General features: G+C 42.3%; 1 protein-coding gene and 1 pseudogene across 4 annotated transcripts; both read right to left on the bottom strand.

Moving 5' to 3' along the window:
* Positions 1–627: 627 nt before the first annotated feature.
* Positions 628–14,800, bottom strand: NRIP2 (nuclear receptor interacting protein 2). Of its 4 annotated transcripts, XM_021001623.2 has the most exons (7): positions 14,372–14,766; positions 14,067–14,279; positions 11,148–11,300; positions 3,341–3,423; positions 3,061–3,182; positions 2,583–2,635; positions 628–2,128 (listed from the first exon to the last, which is right to left on the bottom strand). In XM_021001623.2, exons 2-7 carry the CDS (start codon positions 14,259–14,261, stop codon positions 2,036–2,038), a joined length of 699 nt encoding a protein of 232 aa, XP_020857282.1. In that variant the 5' UTR covers positions 14,262–14,279; positions 14,372–14,766; the 3' UTR covers positions 628–2,035. The 4 variants fall into 4 exon arrangements, with proteins under 4 accessions (XP_020857282.1, XP_078012122.1, XP_078012124.1 ...); XM_078155996.1 differs by having other exon boundaries at positions 14,067–14,766; XM_021001624.2 differs by lacking the exon at positions 628–2,128 and adding an exon at positions 2,140–2,431 and having other exon boundaries at positions 14,067–14,800.
* On the bottom strand, positions 7,300–11,122 carry LOC110218663 (serine/threonine-protein phosphatase PGAM5, mitochondrial-like; annotated as a pseudogene).
* Positions 14,801–16,233: the final 1,433 nt, after the last annotated feature.

Genomic DNA, 16,233 nt, shown 5'->3' with positions numbered 1-16,233 from the left:
CTAATCTAGCCCATAGGCCAGTGCCTTTGAGTCATATTTTGGGAGAAGGGAGACAACCAGCCAGAAAAGCACTCTGGGGCCCAATGTTTTGGCATCCAAATCTCTCCTAAAAATGAAAACAAGGGAGATTCTTTTCTCTTTGGGCTCAGCACCCAGCTGAAGGAAGCTACTAGGATTCAGGCAAGGTGAACTCCAAGTTTATGGAGGTAGACATGCAGAATGGAAAAGATAAAGAGGCCCATAGCAATTAGATGGGGCTCCAAAGTTAAAGCTAACAATGTCCACTCCCATATCTCACACTTAAGGAGAAAAATATTCCCTACAGAGTATGACCATGCAATCACTGAATTGTTCATACCCTTTGATCCTGTGATCTCACTACTAGGCATGCACACACACACACACACACACACACACACACACCCTCAAGGAAGTTAGTGACAGAAAGATCCTATAGATATTATACAAAATAATAGTAACATTCTGTGGTGACAAAAAACCAACAACAAAAAAATTGGAAAGAAAATGGTTGCCAATCAATTGGAATTGGAAAAGCTGAAGTTGTAGTATATGAATATAATGGAATGTTGTTGTGCTGTAAGAAATAGCCAATGTGAGACATTTGAAAAAAGTTGGAAGATTTGTATGAACTGATAAAGAGTCAAAAAATAAAACCAAGAGAATAACATACACAATGACTACAATAATGCAAATAAAACTTATACTGAAATGCAACCAAACATTAATTATAGCAACGAGTTTGGCTAATAACAAAATTCTTCCCTCCTCTCCGTGGAGGGTAAGGGACATAAGCTATTGAAGGGTCAATTTATTGGTTGGATTTTACCTAAAGGCTTTCTTTGTTTAAAGGGGAAATCTATGGTAGGCATTTAGGGGAGGACGGATGTTAAGAAATGACTGTAGTGTAAAGAACAAAAGTCACCAGTAAAAAAGCCAATAACGATCCTGTCTAATGCCAGACCAACTAATGGTTACAAAAACAGTTGAGGGATGAAAGGTAAACTACAAATGAGTTGATACTTAAGTAAAATCTAGGGACCAACATAAGATCGATATTGGGCATCAGGGGGTGGGGTTGGCATTCCAGAAAAAACAGCTATTAAAGAGCTGATATGCAGAGAGTTAGAAAGGTGGGTGTCAAAGGGATTGGTGAGTGACAGAGCATCCCCCATGGAGAAACTAAGAGATGTAGCACTTAGGTCATGGACATTAGGAACAAGAAGACCCAGATGGTGTGGCAGATGTTAAGATGTTAAGGAACAATATTGGGTATCAGTGATGGGGACCTGGCAGTCATCATGCAAGTCAACTCAAACAATACCAAACCTCAAGACTTGTGCCCCTGTAGCCTTACCACTTTCTGTGACATCCTTGCTCCAGGGCTCTGTCCTTTGTGAAAAGACAGAAAACTATTTGAGGAGTAGGGGTGGTTACGGAGGACAAGAAACCTCAGTTCAAGATTTTCCTTAGCATTCTGAGAACTATCTCCTGGAAAAGTGAGGCCATTTCTCCAATTATTATCGATTAGATATGGCTATTGAAAGCTTGAATTGCTTCCTTTGAGAACTGCGTATTCATATGCTTTGAGAATGGCTCTTGTTCTATATTTCATTCAATTCCTTATGTATCTTGTAATCAGACTTTTATTAGAGAAATTTGCTGAAAAGATTTTTTCTCAGTTAACCTTTTCCCTTCTAATTTTAAATGCGTTAATTTTATTTGTATAACAATTTTTCAGTTTATATAATCAAGATTGTCCATTTTATCTTCTGTGATTCTATCCTTTGGTCATGAATTCTTCCCCAATCCATAGTTGCTAAAAGTATTTACTTCTGTGCTCCTCCAATTTATTTAGGATGTAACCTTTTATATATAAGTTGGTGAAAAAGCAAAGAATACATGTGGGCAAACAAAACATATGAGCAAGGGTCAGGGTGATGGGCAGCACCTCCACTGCCTACGACTCTTCCCCTAAGGCCTTGTGTTTTCTCCTGGGGATAAATTGTGGTTGTTGTCACTGGCTAGGCTCCTGGTGGAAGGGCAGGAATGGTAGCCCTGGGCAGGGAGATCTCAGCCGTAGTATACCATGCTCCAGGTCAATACAGCACTATTGGGAAAGAGAATGGGAAGTTGAACCACCACATGGAAAAGCTACAGGGAGTGAGTCCTCCTCCTCATCCACAGACTTCTTCCCATAAAACAATTTCACCCAAACTTTCTGTGTCTACCTTTCCCCCACCCTTTTATCTTCTCTGTTCAGCCGAGATGATAATCACAGCCCCCACCCACTTCTTTCCAGCCTCTATTTTAGAAGGATTATCTCTTACTCTGAATTTCCATCTTGGGAGGGGGCTAGGTCCCACCTTCACACTTTACTTGGGAGAAAGCAGGCCAGGAAATAGTATAGTATCTGAGGAAGTGAAGCTTAGCTTTGAAACTAGAAATTCTGAGTCCTCATTCAGGGCTCCTCTTACCAACACCTCCCAAATCCCTATTTCTTCTTCCAGGGCATAAACTCATGCACCGGGTGCTACAGGGCAGGCCACCCTCTCCTATCTTACCTTGAGAGATATCAGTGTCTGCAGTCCCAGGCAAAATTCAGGACTCTCGTCATCTGTAGGAATGGAAGGGGCATAGAAAAAGCTGGCAGGTACCCCAAAGGTATCGCTACTTAACTCATCACCCAGATCTAGAAATGTTGTGAAAGAATGGGGACAGTAGGGCAGCTAGGTGGCACAGTGGATAGAGCACTGGCCCTGAAGTCAGGAGGACCTGAGTTCAAATCCAGCCTCAGACCAAATACTTGACACTTACTAGTGGTATGACCCTGGGCAAGTCACTTAACCCCAATTGCCTAAAAATTTAAAAAAAAAATTTTAATTAAAAAAAAAAGAATAAGAACAATGGGAACACCTATGCAGAGTGCCCTGCCTGTAGGGGATGGGAAGCATAATTCATGGGATTTTTTTTTTTTTGCCACAAAAAGAGAATGGAAGAAGAGATAGAGAAAGTGGAGAATCTGATAAAGTCCAAACTTACCAACCACCTGAGCAGAGCATGCCACCGTCTCTTGCCCTAACTGAAGCTCCAGCTGCTCCACATGGGTCAGGGGACCAGAAGCCTTTTTCCCACCTGGGGCTTTTAGGGCCCCCTCCCCTAGCCTGTAGTAGAGAAGCAATGGTTATGGCTAACCCAATTATTAGTCATCCCTCCCGCCAATCATTTGGTCTGCTGTCCATTTCCTGGAGTCCTACAGTATCTGAGGCTATGGCATGTCTACTATATACCCCCTCATACCTTCAGGGAATCATATTCTTACCCAAGACGACTGAGGCATCTAGCAGAGATTTGGTTGTGTTGAGTACCTGTATCCACTGCCACTCTTAATACCTGGTCCCGGCACTGGGAGAGAGGAATCCAAATGGACTGAATGAGTTGGGGTCAACTCCAGGAACTTCCCTTACCTCCATTCCTCTCTCCTCCTCCACCCCCTGCCAAATCAATGCTCTCGTTTTCAGAAGAGGGTGGAGGAATTTAATTGACTCCTCAATGAAAGAAAAAAAAGATTAAAATGGGAAAGCCAGGACTGGTACACATAAAAAGGTGGGATGAGAAGAGGAAAAGAAGCTGAATGCCATGCCATCACACATTTAGGAACTACTGAACCAGAAGATGGATATGGAATCAAAAGATGGGAAGATGGATATTTAGGGAACTGAAAGAAAGGTCTCTATTTGGGAAGAGGAATGAACTACTGGGAAAGAAACTTCATATTGGAAAGTCCTAAGGTCAGGTAGGGACACATCATTTGGAGATAGAGAGTGAGTTCAATCTCTTACATATATGTGCATCACACATATACACAGTGTACTTTCCTCACTTGCCACAGATAACTTCCTGATTTACCCACCATCAGCCATTTCTGTCTGTCATCATTACCTCTCCTCGTTTGACATTTACTCTATCTAAATTTATCATCCAATATAGATCTTGGTGGCTGTTACCTCCAAGATCCTTAGATTCTGTTTTTTCTCAAGTACTTCAATATCTGGCTCGCTGTCTTCCTCTCCACCCCAATTCCTCTTCAACATACATGTTATTGATGTTCCATTAAATACCCAGACTTCCCGTTTCCTGAATCTGCTCCCATAACTGACTCCTCTACTTCACCCAGCTAGACAGAGGATGGTCACACCCTTGATCTTGCCTTTACCCACTACAGTACCAACCAGGCCCTCAGTATAGGAAGGCAATCCTTTGACTTCTTAATGGATTCTCTATTCTATTTTCCAGAGAAGCTGTCACACACCTTCTCTTAAGCCTCCCATACCACCCTTGCCCTATTCTCACAAGTTTGCCTTACTTTTAGTTTATTGAAAAAAATGACTGTGTTGAGAACTCCCTTTTATCTCCTTTACATCTCACAACCCTTCACTTCAGCCCTGATAAAGAGGTGACTCTTCTTACCAAAGCTGTCCTCACTACAAGGCAGCTAAGTGATTCAATGTTTAGATCACTGGACCTGGAATCAAGAAGACTGGCCCCTGGATTTGAACTGAGCTACATAACTAACTATGTGAACCTACACAAGTCACTTAATGTCTTCCTGCCCCAATTTCCTCATCTGTAAAATGGCAATAATAATCCTTAACCAGGGTTATTAACTTAACCCCAATTGCCTTTAAAAAAAAAAAAAGGGCAATAATAACAGCATCTACCTCTCAAGTGTTGTTGTGAGGATAAAAAAAAGTGCTTTGCAAACCTTAAGTCACTTTATAAATATTAATAGTTATTATAAATCCTCATTTCATCTGCCCTCTTTACCAGAAGATCGTCCCAACAATCATCCCTCTTTCCCTAATATTCAGTCTCTCCCTATCTACTGGATCCTTGCCTGTTGCCTGCAGATTATCCCCACACATACACACCTTCTCAGGTAAATTAGAAAAGCTATCTACACTCTTATTCTCCTGTCACAAACTTCAGAAAGCTGGTTTCTAAACTCCATGCTCAATTGAAACTTCATTCCCCAGGGCTACTAGTGATCTCATAATTGCCATACCTGATGGCCTTTTCTCAATCCTCACCCTCCTTGACCTCTCTGAAACATTTGACACTTTTGACCATCCTTTCCTCCTGAATACTATCTTTTTTCTGAGTTTTAGTGACATTGCTCTGACGTGATTCTTCCCCTCTGCTGAGTGTTCTTTATCAGTCTTCCTTTAGGGTTCATCGTACATACCATCTTTTAACTGGGGGTGTGTTACCCCAAAGCTTTGTCCTTTGCTCTTCTTCTGTTGCTATGCTCCTTCTTGGTGACCTCATCAGCTCATATGGTTTTTATCAATGTTATGGGTGGTTTTTTAAATTACATGTAAAAACAATTTTAATACTAATTTTAAAAATTGTATTTAGTTCCAAATTTTCTCCCTTCATCCTTCCTTTAGAAGGCAAGCAATTTGATACAGATTATACATGGGCAGTCATGCAAAACATATTTCCGTATTAGCCATGTTGTCAAAGAAAACAGACAAAAAAAGTTTTAAAAAGTATGCTTTGATCTGATTCTGGAAGATTCTAGTTCTTTCTCTGGAAGTAGATAGCATTTTTCATCATGAGTCCTTTGGAATTATCTTGGATCATTATATGGCTGAGAGTACCCAAGTCATTCACAGTTGATCATCATACAAGATTGCTGTTACTGTGTACAGTGTTTTCCTGGTTCTGTTCACTTCATTTTGCATCTGTTCATATAAGTCCAGGTTTTTCTGAAATCATCCTGCTTGTCATTTCTTATAGCACAACACTATTCCATAATAATCATTATCAATATTATTTATGTTAATGACTCCCATATCTACATAGTAGCCATGGTCTTTCTCCTGAACTTCAGTTCCATATCACTAACTGTTTATTGGACATTTTAAATCAGATGTCCTATAGATATCTCAAATTAAACATGTCCAAAACAGAACTTGTCTTTTCTCCCAAAATCTCCCCTTTTCCAAATTTCTCAATTTTTGTTGAGAGCACAACTATCCTTCTTGTCATCCAAGTTTGTAACCTTAGTATTGGCTTTCAGACTCCTCATTCTCACCTCACATAACTAATCAGTAACCCAATCTCATCCTTTTCACCTGCACAACTTCTTTCATAGCTATCTATTTCTCTTCAACTCACACAGCTATCACTCTAACTCAGGACCTTAAACTCTCTCACCTGGACTATTTCAGTAACTTAACTGATCTGCCTGCCTCACAACCCTCTTCAACCCAATCCACCCTCCACAAAGTGGTCAAAACAATTTTTCCTAAAGAGCAGGTCTAACCTTGTTCTCTACTCCATAAGCTCCATTAGCTCCCTATTACTTATAGAGTCAAATATAAGTTCCTTTGTTTAACATTGGAAAGCCCTTTACAACCTAGTCCCAACCTCTCACAAACACTACAGATGCACTGGCCTTCCTACTTTTCCTCGCACACAATATTCCATTTCCTGTTCCTAGTTATAGTCTACCTTTCAGTAACCGTTCCCCCATGCCTGCAATGTGCTCCCTCCTTATCTTTACCACTTAGAATCACTAGTCTCCTTCCAGGCTCAGTTCAGGGACCACCTTATACATGAAACCATTTCAGATTCCCCCAGCGGCTAGTGCCTTTCCCCCAGAATTCCCTTGCATTTGTTGTTTTTGTTCAACAGCATAATGTATTACATCAAACTCTTCCATTGTAAACAGCTGTACCCAGTGCTGGCATACTGCTGAAGTCCTTAGTTTAAAAGGAACACACTAAAGGCAGCAGTTTTGCTTTAGGCTAGATCTTCTCATAATGAAATTTACTCTAGTGTCTGACTTGCAAAGACTGTCACGTCAGTAATATGTCATGCCACATTGTGAATACATGGCAAACATACAACTTTAATTTCTACCCTTCTGCTTTATTCCCTTATAGTAGACAAAAGCTTTAGTCAAAGAGAAGTAACTTCTCCACATCCAGGATCTTCTGAACCCTGGAAAGGATATTTGTCTGGTATTGTCTTATGCTTCCCAGGTTAGGAAGGTGCTAAATATTACTGTTTGACAGAAACAGGGGCATTTAAACAGTTTTCTACTAGACACCTCTTCAGGACTTAAGTGTAGACAGGAATGGAAAAAAAAATAAGGGGAAATCCAAGTATCCTTTCAAAAACCCTGCATCATAGCCAATCGTTAACAAATAAGGACAGAATTGGATGAATGGACATGCAGAGCTATATCTAACAGCTGTGAACAGAAAGTGTTCAAACATTAGTGATTTTGTCAGAAGGAATGAATCTGCTGCCCCACATTGTCCTTAATGCCACCCTTCCACTTAGAGGAATCACCACATGAGTTGTGCTGCCATTTTGTAGAGACATTTAGAGACAGCCTTCAGGAAAACTACATACGGTATAAGTGATCACATGAAGTCAGAATATCTCATGGCCATCCCCCTCTTGCTTGGCACCTGCACTATGAATAACATTTTGAAGAGCAGATTCAGTATGAGCTCCATCTTCATAATACTGCCCAGCCTCTTTGGATTCCCGTCAGATACTGGAAAATCTTACTCAGGAAGAGATCATTCCCTTAGCACAGGGGTTCTTAACCTGTTTTATGTCATGCCTTACTCCATTCCCCCACCCCCAACTTTTGGCAGTTTGGTAAAGCTTCAGAATAATGTTTTTAAATGCATAAGATAAAATACATAGAATTACAAAGGAAATTGATTATTCTGAAATTCAGTTAACAAAATATTAAGAAAAAACAAAGTCATGGACCACCTGTAATTTATCCATGGACCCTTGGGAATCTGTGGATTCCAGATTAAGAACCCTGCTAGCTAGTTAATGCTGATTTTTTTTTTTAGACCCTTGGGAATCTGTGGACTCCAGATTAAGAACCCTGCTAGCTAGTTAATGCTGATTTTTTTTTAGACCCTTGGGAATCTGTGGACTCCAGATTAAGAACCCTGCTAGCTAGTTAATGCTGATTTTTTTTTTAGACCCTTGGGAATCTGTGTACTCCAGATTAAGAACCCTGCTAGCTAGTTAATGCTGATTTTTTTTTGGACCCTTGGGAATCTGTGGACTGCAGATTAAGAACCCTGCTAGCTAGTTAATGCTGATTTTTTTTTTAGACCCTTGGGAATCTGTGGACTGCAGATTAAGAACCTTGCTAGCTAGTTAATCCTGGTTTTTTTTAACTCCTGGAAGGTATTTGGGGATTATGTCAGTTGTTTCTATTGCATGAGTCTTAATAGAGTGTCTGATCGAATTTCATGCCCAAGCTTGCTAATTGATAACCAGTTAGTTCAGCCTTTTCCTGACCCAATTCAATCAGAGTTTGATCCTTATCAAGGGAGCCAGATCCTCTAGAGTGGGATGGCTTTGAAGTTAATCTAGTTTGGATGCCAGCCTCTCCTTTTTAGTTTCTGCCTTTCTTTTCCTTCAGTTATAAGAAACCATTGTTATCGTTTATCCCACTTTGGCACCTACAACCAAAAAGAGCTCCTAGCGGCAGGCTGCCAGCGTTAGCCCCTGCCAGAACGCTACCCCACAAGGGCATCCTACTGGGCTTTGGCCCCAGCTGGGTGGCCTCCTGCTATCACCTCCTCAGTTGCCAAAGATGTGCAAGTGCTTTTCCCTTGTATCTGCTTTGAACATATCTGTTTTTATACATGTTGTCTCTCTAGACTAAATTGTAAGCTCCTAGAAGGCAGGGACTACAGTTTCACTTCTGTCTTTGTATCCCGAGAGCTTACCATAGTGCCCAGCACATGACTGGTAAATACTGATATGAACTTTGAATTATTTTTCTATAATAAGAGCCAATATTTATATAGTGCTTTGGTGTTGTATGTATATCACTCCTTTGATTCTCACAGTAATCCTTATCATCCCAATTTGGTTGGGACATCATGCTAATGTGATCACCTATACTGTATGTAGTTTTCCTGAAGGCTGTCTCTAAATGTCTCTACAAAATGGCAGCACAACTCATGTGGTGATGCCTCTAAGCAGAAGTTAAGTGACTTGTCTAGGATGACATAGCTAATAAGTGAGGTAGGATTCAAACTCAGGTCCTTCTGACTCCAAGTCCAGCATTCTGTCCATTCACTACGCCACCTGGAGAAGTGAAGAGTTTGTAATATATACCTGCCAAAAAAATTCTGCTAATATGTAGGTCTGAATTCCCTTAGTCAAAAACCTCTAGGGATTCCCCAGTGCTTACAAGATAAAATATAATTCTTTATTCTGGCATTTAAATTATGCCACAACCTTGTTCCAACACATCTTTCCCACCTGATTGCACAATATTCCCCTTCATATACTGCATATTCCATATATATATATACATATATATATATATATATATATATGTTCACAGTCATATGAGCCATTCCTTAATTTCATCTCCTATGCCTGCAGTGGATTCTTGTTAAAATCCTTTCCTTCCTTCTCAAGGGCCACTTCTTCTATGAAGCCTTCCTTATCCCTTCAGTTGGAAATTGGCCTTCCTTCTCTAAATGTTTCATGTTTCAGTCAGAAATGAGCCCTCCTTCTCTGAATTTTTCATGCCTCTCTTTGTTTCATCCTAAATTACACAATTTGTACAAGTCATAACTCCTCTATTAGATTGGAAGATCCTTGAAGACAGGAACTCTCTTCCTCGGTGACCTCATCAACTCACAAGGGGTTTAATTATTGTTATGCTCATGACTTCCAGATCTTTGTACAATATCTGGTCCTGCTCTGTCTCCTGAGCTCCAGTCCCACATCATCATTTTTCATCTTTGTATGCCCAGAGATGAGGATGGAGCTTTCTACAATTTGTTAAGCTCCAACTATCCACATATCTATCAGATTGACAAAATTGACAAAAAAGGAAAATAACAAATGTAGCAGAGGCTTTGCTTAAACTGGTTCATTAATGCACTTTTGGTAGGACTGTCAACTGGTCCAGCCATTCTGTAAAGCAATTTGGAACTTTGCCCAAAACATCACTAAACTGTTCATACCCTTTAACCCAATAATGCCATACTACTAGACCTATGCCCTAAAGAGTTAAAAAAAAAATGAAAAGGACCCATATGCATAAATATATTTGTAGCAGCTCTTTGTGTTATGGCAAAGAAGTAAGGAAGTGTTCATCAATTAGGAAAGAAATAACTGAACACATTATAGTATGTGAATGTAAAGGAATATTATTATGCTGTAAGAAATGATGGAAAGTACTGTTTCAGAGAAACCTGGAAAGACTTGTATAAACTGAACCAAGGTGAACAGGAGAACAACTTATTTAGTAACTTTGCAAAGACAAACAACTTTGAAAGACTTAAGAATTCTGTTCAGTGCAATGATCAATCACTACTCCAGAGGACTGATGATGAAGAGTGCTACCTCACCTCTGGTAGAGAAGTGACGGACTCAAAGGGGCAGAACAAAGCTTGTTTTTATACGGCCATTATGGGAATTTGCTTTGTTTGATGACACATTTAGTTATAAAGATTTTGTTTTTCTTTTTTTTCAATAGAAAGGGGAGTTGAAAGGAAGTGTTAATGAAAAAAAGTCAGAGGACAGATCTAATTATGTATATGTGTGTATCTGTGTGCATGAATACATACATACATACATATGCACATACATATGTATGTGTATAATGGAGCCTATATAGATATATAATCCTGCCCTCTGAAATGAATCCACACACAATCATGTATACACGTGTACACAATCCACAAATGAAAACCGGAGACTATTCACAATATGCATGCATGTATATTATATGTTTATACATAATATACCCATGTACACATGCATATGTGTGTATGCATACATGTGTACATATATACACCTACATACATACTCTATAGGTTTAATTAGGGCAAGGGGGAAACAGCAGGTGTGGGGGGCAGCAGGAGTGGTAGAGGCCGAGAAGAAAGAAAATCTTTCCATCTTCTGAGTCTAGACTAAGAGAAAAATCTGAGGAGAGCTTCTTACCCTCCTGGAGGCACAGAGGGAAAGAGGGTAGAGACATTCCCAGACAGTTGAACCCTTCGAGGGGTCGACTTCTAGTTAACATGATGATGGTCAGGGGCTCCCCTCACCTTGCAGTGAACAAGAAGACCTGGAGTCTCCTTTCTGTTGGTTTTCCGACTGCTCTTTGCTCCATGAACTTGGCCCCTAACCAAGGAGGACTCCCCAAGAAACTGGTCCAGGTTCCCCTCCATCAGGCGACGCTGGATCACGCTGTGTGGCTGCTGGCTCCAGCATGAGGCAATAGGGCAAGAGTTAAATGCAGGTGTCTGGGCCTCCCCATCCCTAACCCTACCCCATTCTGAAGGCTAGATGTGAAAAGGGGACAAATAGGAAAGAATAAGGAATGGAGAGTCACAGACAGGAAAGGGATGGAGTTTCCCTGGGATACACAAAAAACCCTGGTAACTGAGGTCAGTGAATCATAGGACCAAAACATATTCCCTCTCTACTCTGTCAAAACCAGGTAGAATGGGACTGGGAGAGAATGCAGTGAAGAAATGATGAAAAGTTAATCATCAATCATCTCAATGGTCAAACTGGCTAATTAGGCAAGGAGGTTTTCATTCCGGGGATCATCTCTGTCAGAGGCTTTGTCCCCAGCTTAGGGTTTCTGCAAGAATGAGGTTTCTCTGAATAGGTTTTGAACTTGGAAGACTCTCCTTCCCTCTTCATCTTCCCTTCTTACCCTCCCTTTGGGCTATTAGGGAATATTATGAAGGTAGGAGATATCAGTGGCTCTCTTCTCCCTCCCCTCACTCTTCCTCCCCTTCACCTGCTCTCCTAGCCCAGCTCCTGGGACTGTTTATTTCCCAAGGTTTAATGAGGCCCCTGAGGGCTGCTCCCTGACAGCTGGACTGATAGGAACACTAGCTCTGGGAAAAGGGCAAAGAGCTTTTGGGGGCTGGCATCAGAGCTATCCCTTTATGTCTCCCAGCCTTTCCCTCCCACCTTTCCCACGGATGCCTGGGCCCTTTTCCCATGGCTCACTGCGATTCAGTTCACCAACCAGGCTAGGTAGAGAGCTCAAATGCTATCTTTTTCTTCCCTCCCAACTCTTTCTCCAAAATACAGCCCCAGTACTCAAAGTCCTGAAACAATGAGGCATATTGGGAGTGAGGGGCTACAGGCCCCAGAGTTTCATCAGGTGGCTTGGCCAGTTCCCCTCTGTATTACTGTTGCCTGCAGGCTGTTAGCAGCATGACTGAATTCTATTATTTAAACGAATCTACCTATCCCAGTTGCCTATCTACAAGGGGAGAAGACGGTCCCTATCCAGAAACTCCCTAATTTTATGAAATCTCAGATCCAGACTAAAAAAAATGAATCAAAACCTGTCCCCGTCTTAGAGAATGGGATAGCTTCTGATGGGATAAATGAGTATCCTGCCCCAATCTCTGGGAGGGAACTAGTAAATATAAGTAGCTTTATCCCTTCCTTCTGGCTCCAACTTAAACCTCCCAAATACTTTGGCGATTTGAAATCTGAATCCTCTTACCTTTTTCCTTTGGTGACTAAAAGAGATTTGGAGGGGGAGGGCAAGGACCAGAAATTGAGTGGTACACAGAGGAGGTTGGTGAGTTGGCAACAGTTCTGGGCTAGGGTTCTTGGCTTACATTCTAGCAATAGGGAGCCAGGGCCTTCTGGCAAAGGCCCCTAGGGATTGAGCATGAAGGGCCATGAGAAACTCCCACTCCTTTCATCTCTGTAAGGAGGAAGTTGTAACAAGAGGGCCATAACTCACTAGAATACCTTTTAGGCATAGGTTCTCAACTTGGAATCTTGTTTTTAACATTTTACTAAATGTATTTCAATATAATTGGCTTCTTTTGTAATCCTATGTATTTTATTTATGCATTCAGAAACATTATTCTGAGAAGGGGTCAATAGGTCATGACTGCCAAAGGGGTCCCTGACACAAAGCATCCCTGTTTTTAGGTTACAGTAATTGTTCTGACAGTTCTCCTAGGTATTTGGTAATATCTCCAGGGCAATTGAGTAGGGGTATAGATAGGAACAGAGGGAGCAGCTAGGGGGCTGGCCCTCCCATGTATATGGTTCCATCATCCTCATCCTCTTCTAGCTCTTTTGACGTGACTTCTATTGCATTCCTTTATATTTTCTTGACATAAGCCTTCCTAGGTCTGAAGCCAGCCCTTCATTCCTTATCATCCAGTCCACATAGATTTCCCAGAGCTTCCCAAAGCTGACTTCTTCCTGGTTTATAAGGACAGCGGGAAAAGCAGAGAAACCCCTTACCCTCCCCCTTTCAGCTGCTTTCCCCCCTAAAATCAGCAGTTTCCTAAGATGCCTCTTCCAAGCGATGACTGTAAACAGAAAATAATACCTCTGAGCCTGGGGAGGAATGATTAGGACTAAGTAAGAACGGAAAAGCAAGGAGGCCAGTAACCTGAGCAAATGACAGCCCAAACTCTGATATCTAGGAGCATGGAAAGTAGAAAAGGCTGCTGAAGAGCCAGGGTGGTGGTCCTTAGGTAATTCAGGAGAGAGGAGAAATTACCTCCCTGAATTGGTCAGTCCCAGCCTTCTCCTTTGTATTCCTTCTTCCCCTTTACTGATCCCAAGCTTCCAGGCATCTCAAGGGGCATTCCACCTTAGAAGGGATTTTTTTTTTCTTCTTCAGGCCTCCCACACCTGCCCTAGCATCCCTCCCAGGCTTGCCTGGACTCTCCTTTCACTAGTTTGGAATTATTAGGATCAAAGGCAAGATGCTGAACCAGTAATAAGTCCTCACCACCCTCTCCCTCCCCAATAGAGGGGCTATCTCCAATGGACTCCTGATAAACAGGCAAAGTAAATACCCCAAAGTTGGTGGGATTGCCCCATCCTTACTTTAAGTAAGGGTTGAATCTCAGAGAGTAGGTCTGGTGGCCCCCACTCCTTATGAGATGGACCTGAGCACCTTCCTGGGACCGAGAAGCAAAGGACCCAATGGGGCAGGGGAAAGGTAGGGGCATGGGATGTCTCACCAGATCCTTGGAGGTGCCAAGCCTCTTGAGACTGTCCAATGGAAGTAGGTCAGCAGAGTCTTTGTGGATGAACTGGGTAGCCTGTTTGAGCCTCCGCTCCTGGCTCAGGTGGGCTCTGTCCCGCAGCTCAGTTTCTCGTTCCCTCCTGCCCACGTTGCCATCACTTCTTTCAGCCTTCTGTCTAGCAGCGCTCATGGCTCTGGGAGAGGGTGGCTGAGGTTGGGGGATGGAGGAGATGTGTGGAAATTTCTACGGCACTCCCCACCCCTTCTTCCAGTTACCCCCCTGCTCCGGGATTCTCCCACCTCTTCACGCACAATCTGTCTCTCCCCAACTCTCCTCCCCTACTGCAGGTTCCTCTCCGTTTTCCTCTCCCTGACTGCAGCGTTTCTTTCTCTGACTCAAAGGGGTCCGCTGGTACAGAAAAAAGGAAATAAATAAGCGAATAAACAAACAAATAAATAAATAAATAAATAGATGATGTGCAGGAGCAGCCGCGGTAGACAGTGGTGGTTTCCAGTGATTGCGGTAGAGAGAGTGAGGCTCCAGCTGGAAAAACCCAACCATAGAGAGAGGGAGGGCTGGTGGGCCCTGAAGACCGCAGCAGTCCAGCCAGCTTGTCTATTTCCTGGGCACTGGCCAGAGGGGCTTGGTTGGTATAACGATGGACCGGGGGCAGGGGTGCTGAAGGGCCGTGGGTGATTATGAAAACCTGTTGGGATGTTCTTGGCAGGTTTGTTGTAAGTGTGACCTCCCCTGTCTGCCTCTTTGCTAGGATGTATGTGCTGTGGGATGTGTGCCAGTGTATATCCCTAGTTCTGCCCTTTGCAATGACAGGGTGAGGGTGACTGATTTTCTTCCCAAGGGATGGACAGATGCTGCCTCTCTGTGGGGCTGTATTGCAGCTTGGTAACTCTGTAGGAACCTGGGAGTTGGAGAACGAGAGGATCTGTCCTAGATTCAGAAAATCACTAGCAACTAAGAAAGGGGGTGGATTTGAAGACACCCTTCCTCTTGTCTTCCTTCCCTCTACTCCCCTCCACCAAGCACAAGGGTATATGTCTGAAGAAGAAAGATTACTCCTTCATACTTCCGTTCTTTCATCGAAGCAGATGCCAATTCAATTCACCAAGTCTGTTTTAGGTTCCTACTACATGCAAGGCACTGTGCTAGGCCCTAGGGAGATAAAGCTGGCTGGGAGGGGGCAGGGACTAAGCACTGTGCTAAACACGTTACATGATCTTTACAATAACTCTGTGAGGTGAGTGCTTTTTTTTTATCTACATTTTACAGTTGAGAAAACTGAGACAGAGAGAGGTTAAGTGACTTGCCCAGGATTGCATAGCTAGTAAGCATCTGAGGCCAGATTTGAACTCTGAAGGCCAACGCGGGTGGGTAGAACATTCCAACCACTGGGGACAACCTGGGCTAAGATAAAATATCGTCCAAAGTTGGCTAGTTTGAAACACAGTATTAGGGTAATGTGAAATCGTCCTGGAGAGAAAGATGGAGCAAGATTGTTAATGGCTTTAAACGACAGGTAGAACAGTTTGTATTTTATCTCAGAGACAGTAGAGACCCACTGAATCTTCCAGAACAGGGAAGGGAGTGGCACAATTAGGGCTAGGAATATTAATTTGACAACTCTGTGGAGGTGCTGGAGAGGAGAAAGACTTGCCGCAAAGAAGACCATTTAGGGGGTTATTGCAGTAACCCAAGCAATGGGTGATCAGGGCTAGAATTAGGTAGGTTATGATGAGTGGGGGAGATAGTGTGGAGAGAGAAGCTACAGGATTTGGAAACTAAGTGAACGAAAGTGAGAAGCTGAAAATGGCTTCAAACCTGAGTGATGAGAAGGATGTTGGTGCCTTCGACAGAAAAGGGGAAGCTAGAGGTTAAATGAGTTCTGCTTTAGATAAGTTGAATTTTCAATGTCTCCAGAATTTTTTCAGATTAACTTCAAGACATCTCCCACTTCTACTTGTGAGGTTGATTTTCTTTAACCCAACAGTGAAATTTTATGTTTATCCAGGGGTGTGGTGGAGACAATTATTAATTAAGCTTTCATTGTGAATGTTTACATCTTGGAAATGGGCAAATCCTACAAATCAGGACTTGATTTATTGTTTCCTTGATTTTCTAGGCTTAAGAAAGTGATAGAAAAAGT

This window comes from Phascolarctos cinereus, unplaced genomic scaffold, assembly GCF_003287225.1.
Source record: "Phascolarctos cinereus isolate Bilbo 61053 unplaced genomic scaffold, phaCin_HiC Scaffold_1;HRSCAF=81, whole genome shotgun sequence".
Classification (NCBI taxonomy): Eukaryota; Metazoa; Chordata; class Mammalia; order Diprotodontia; family Phascolarctidae; genus Phascolarctos; species Phascolarctos cinereus.
The sequence above is the reverse complement of the archived record's forward strand: the minus strand, read 5'-3'. Positions and strand labels throughout refer to the sequence as shown.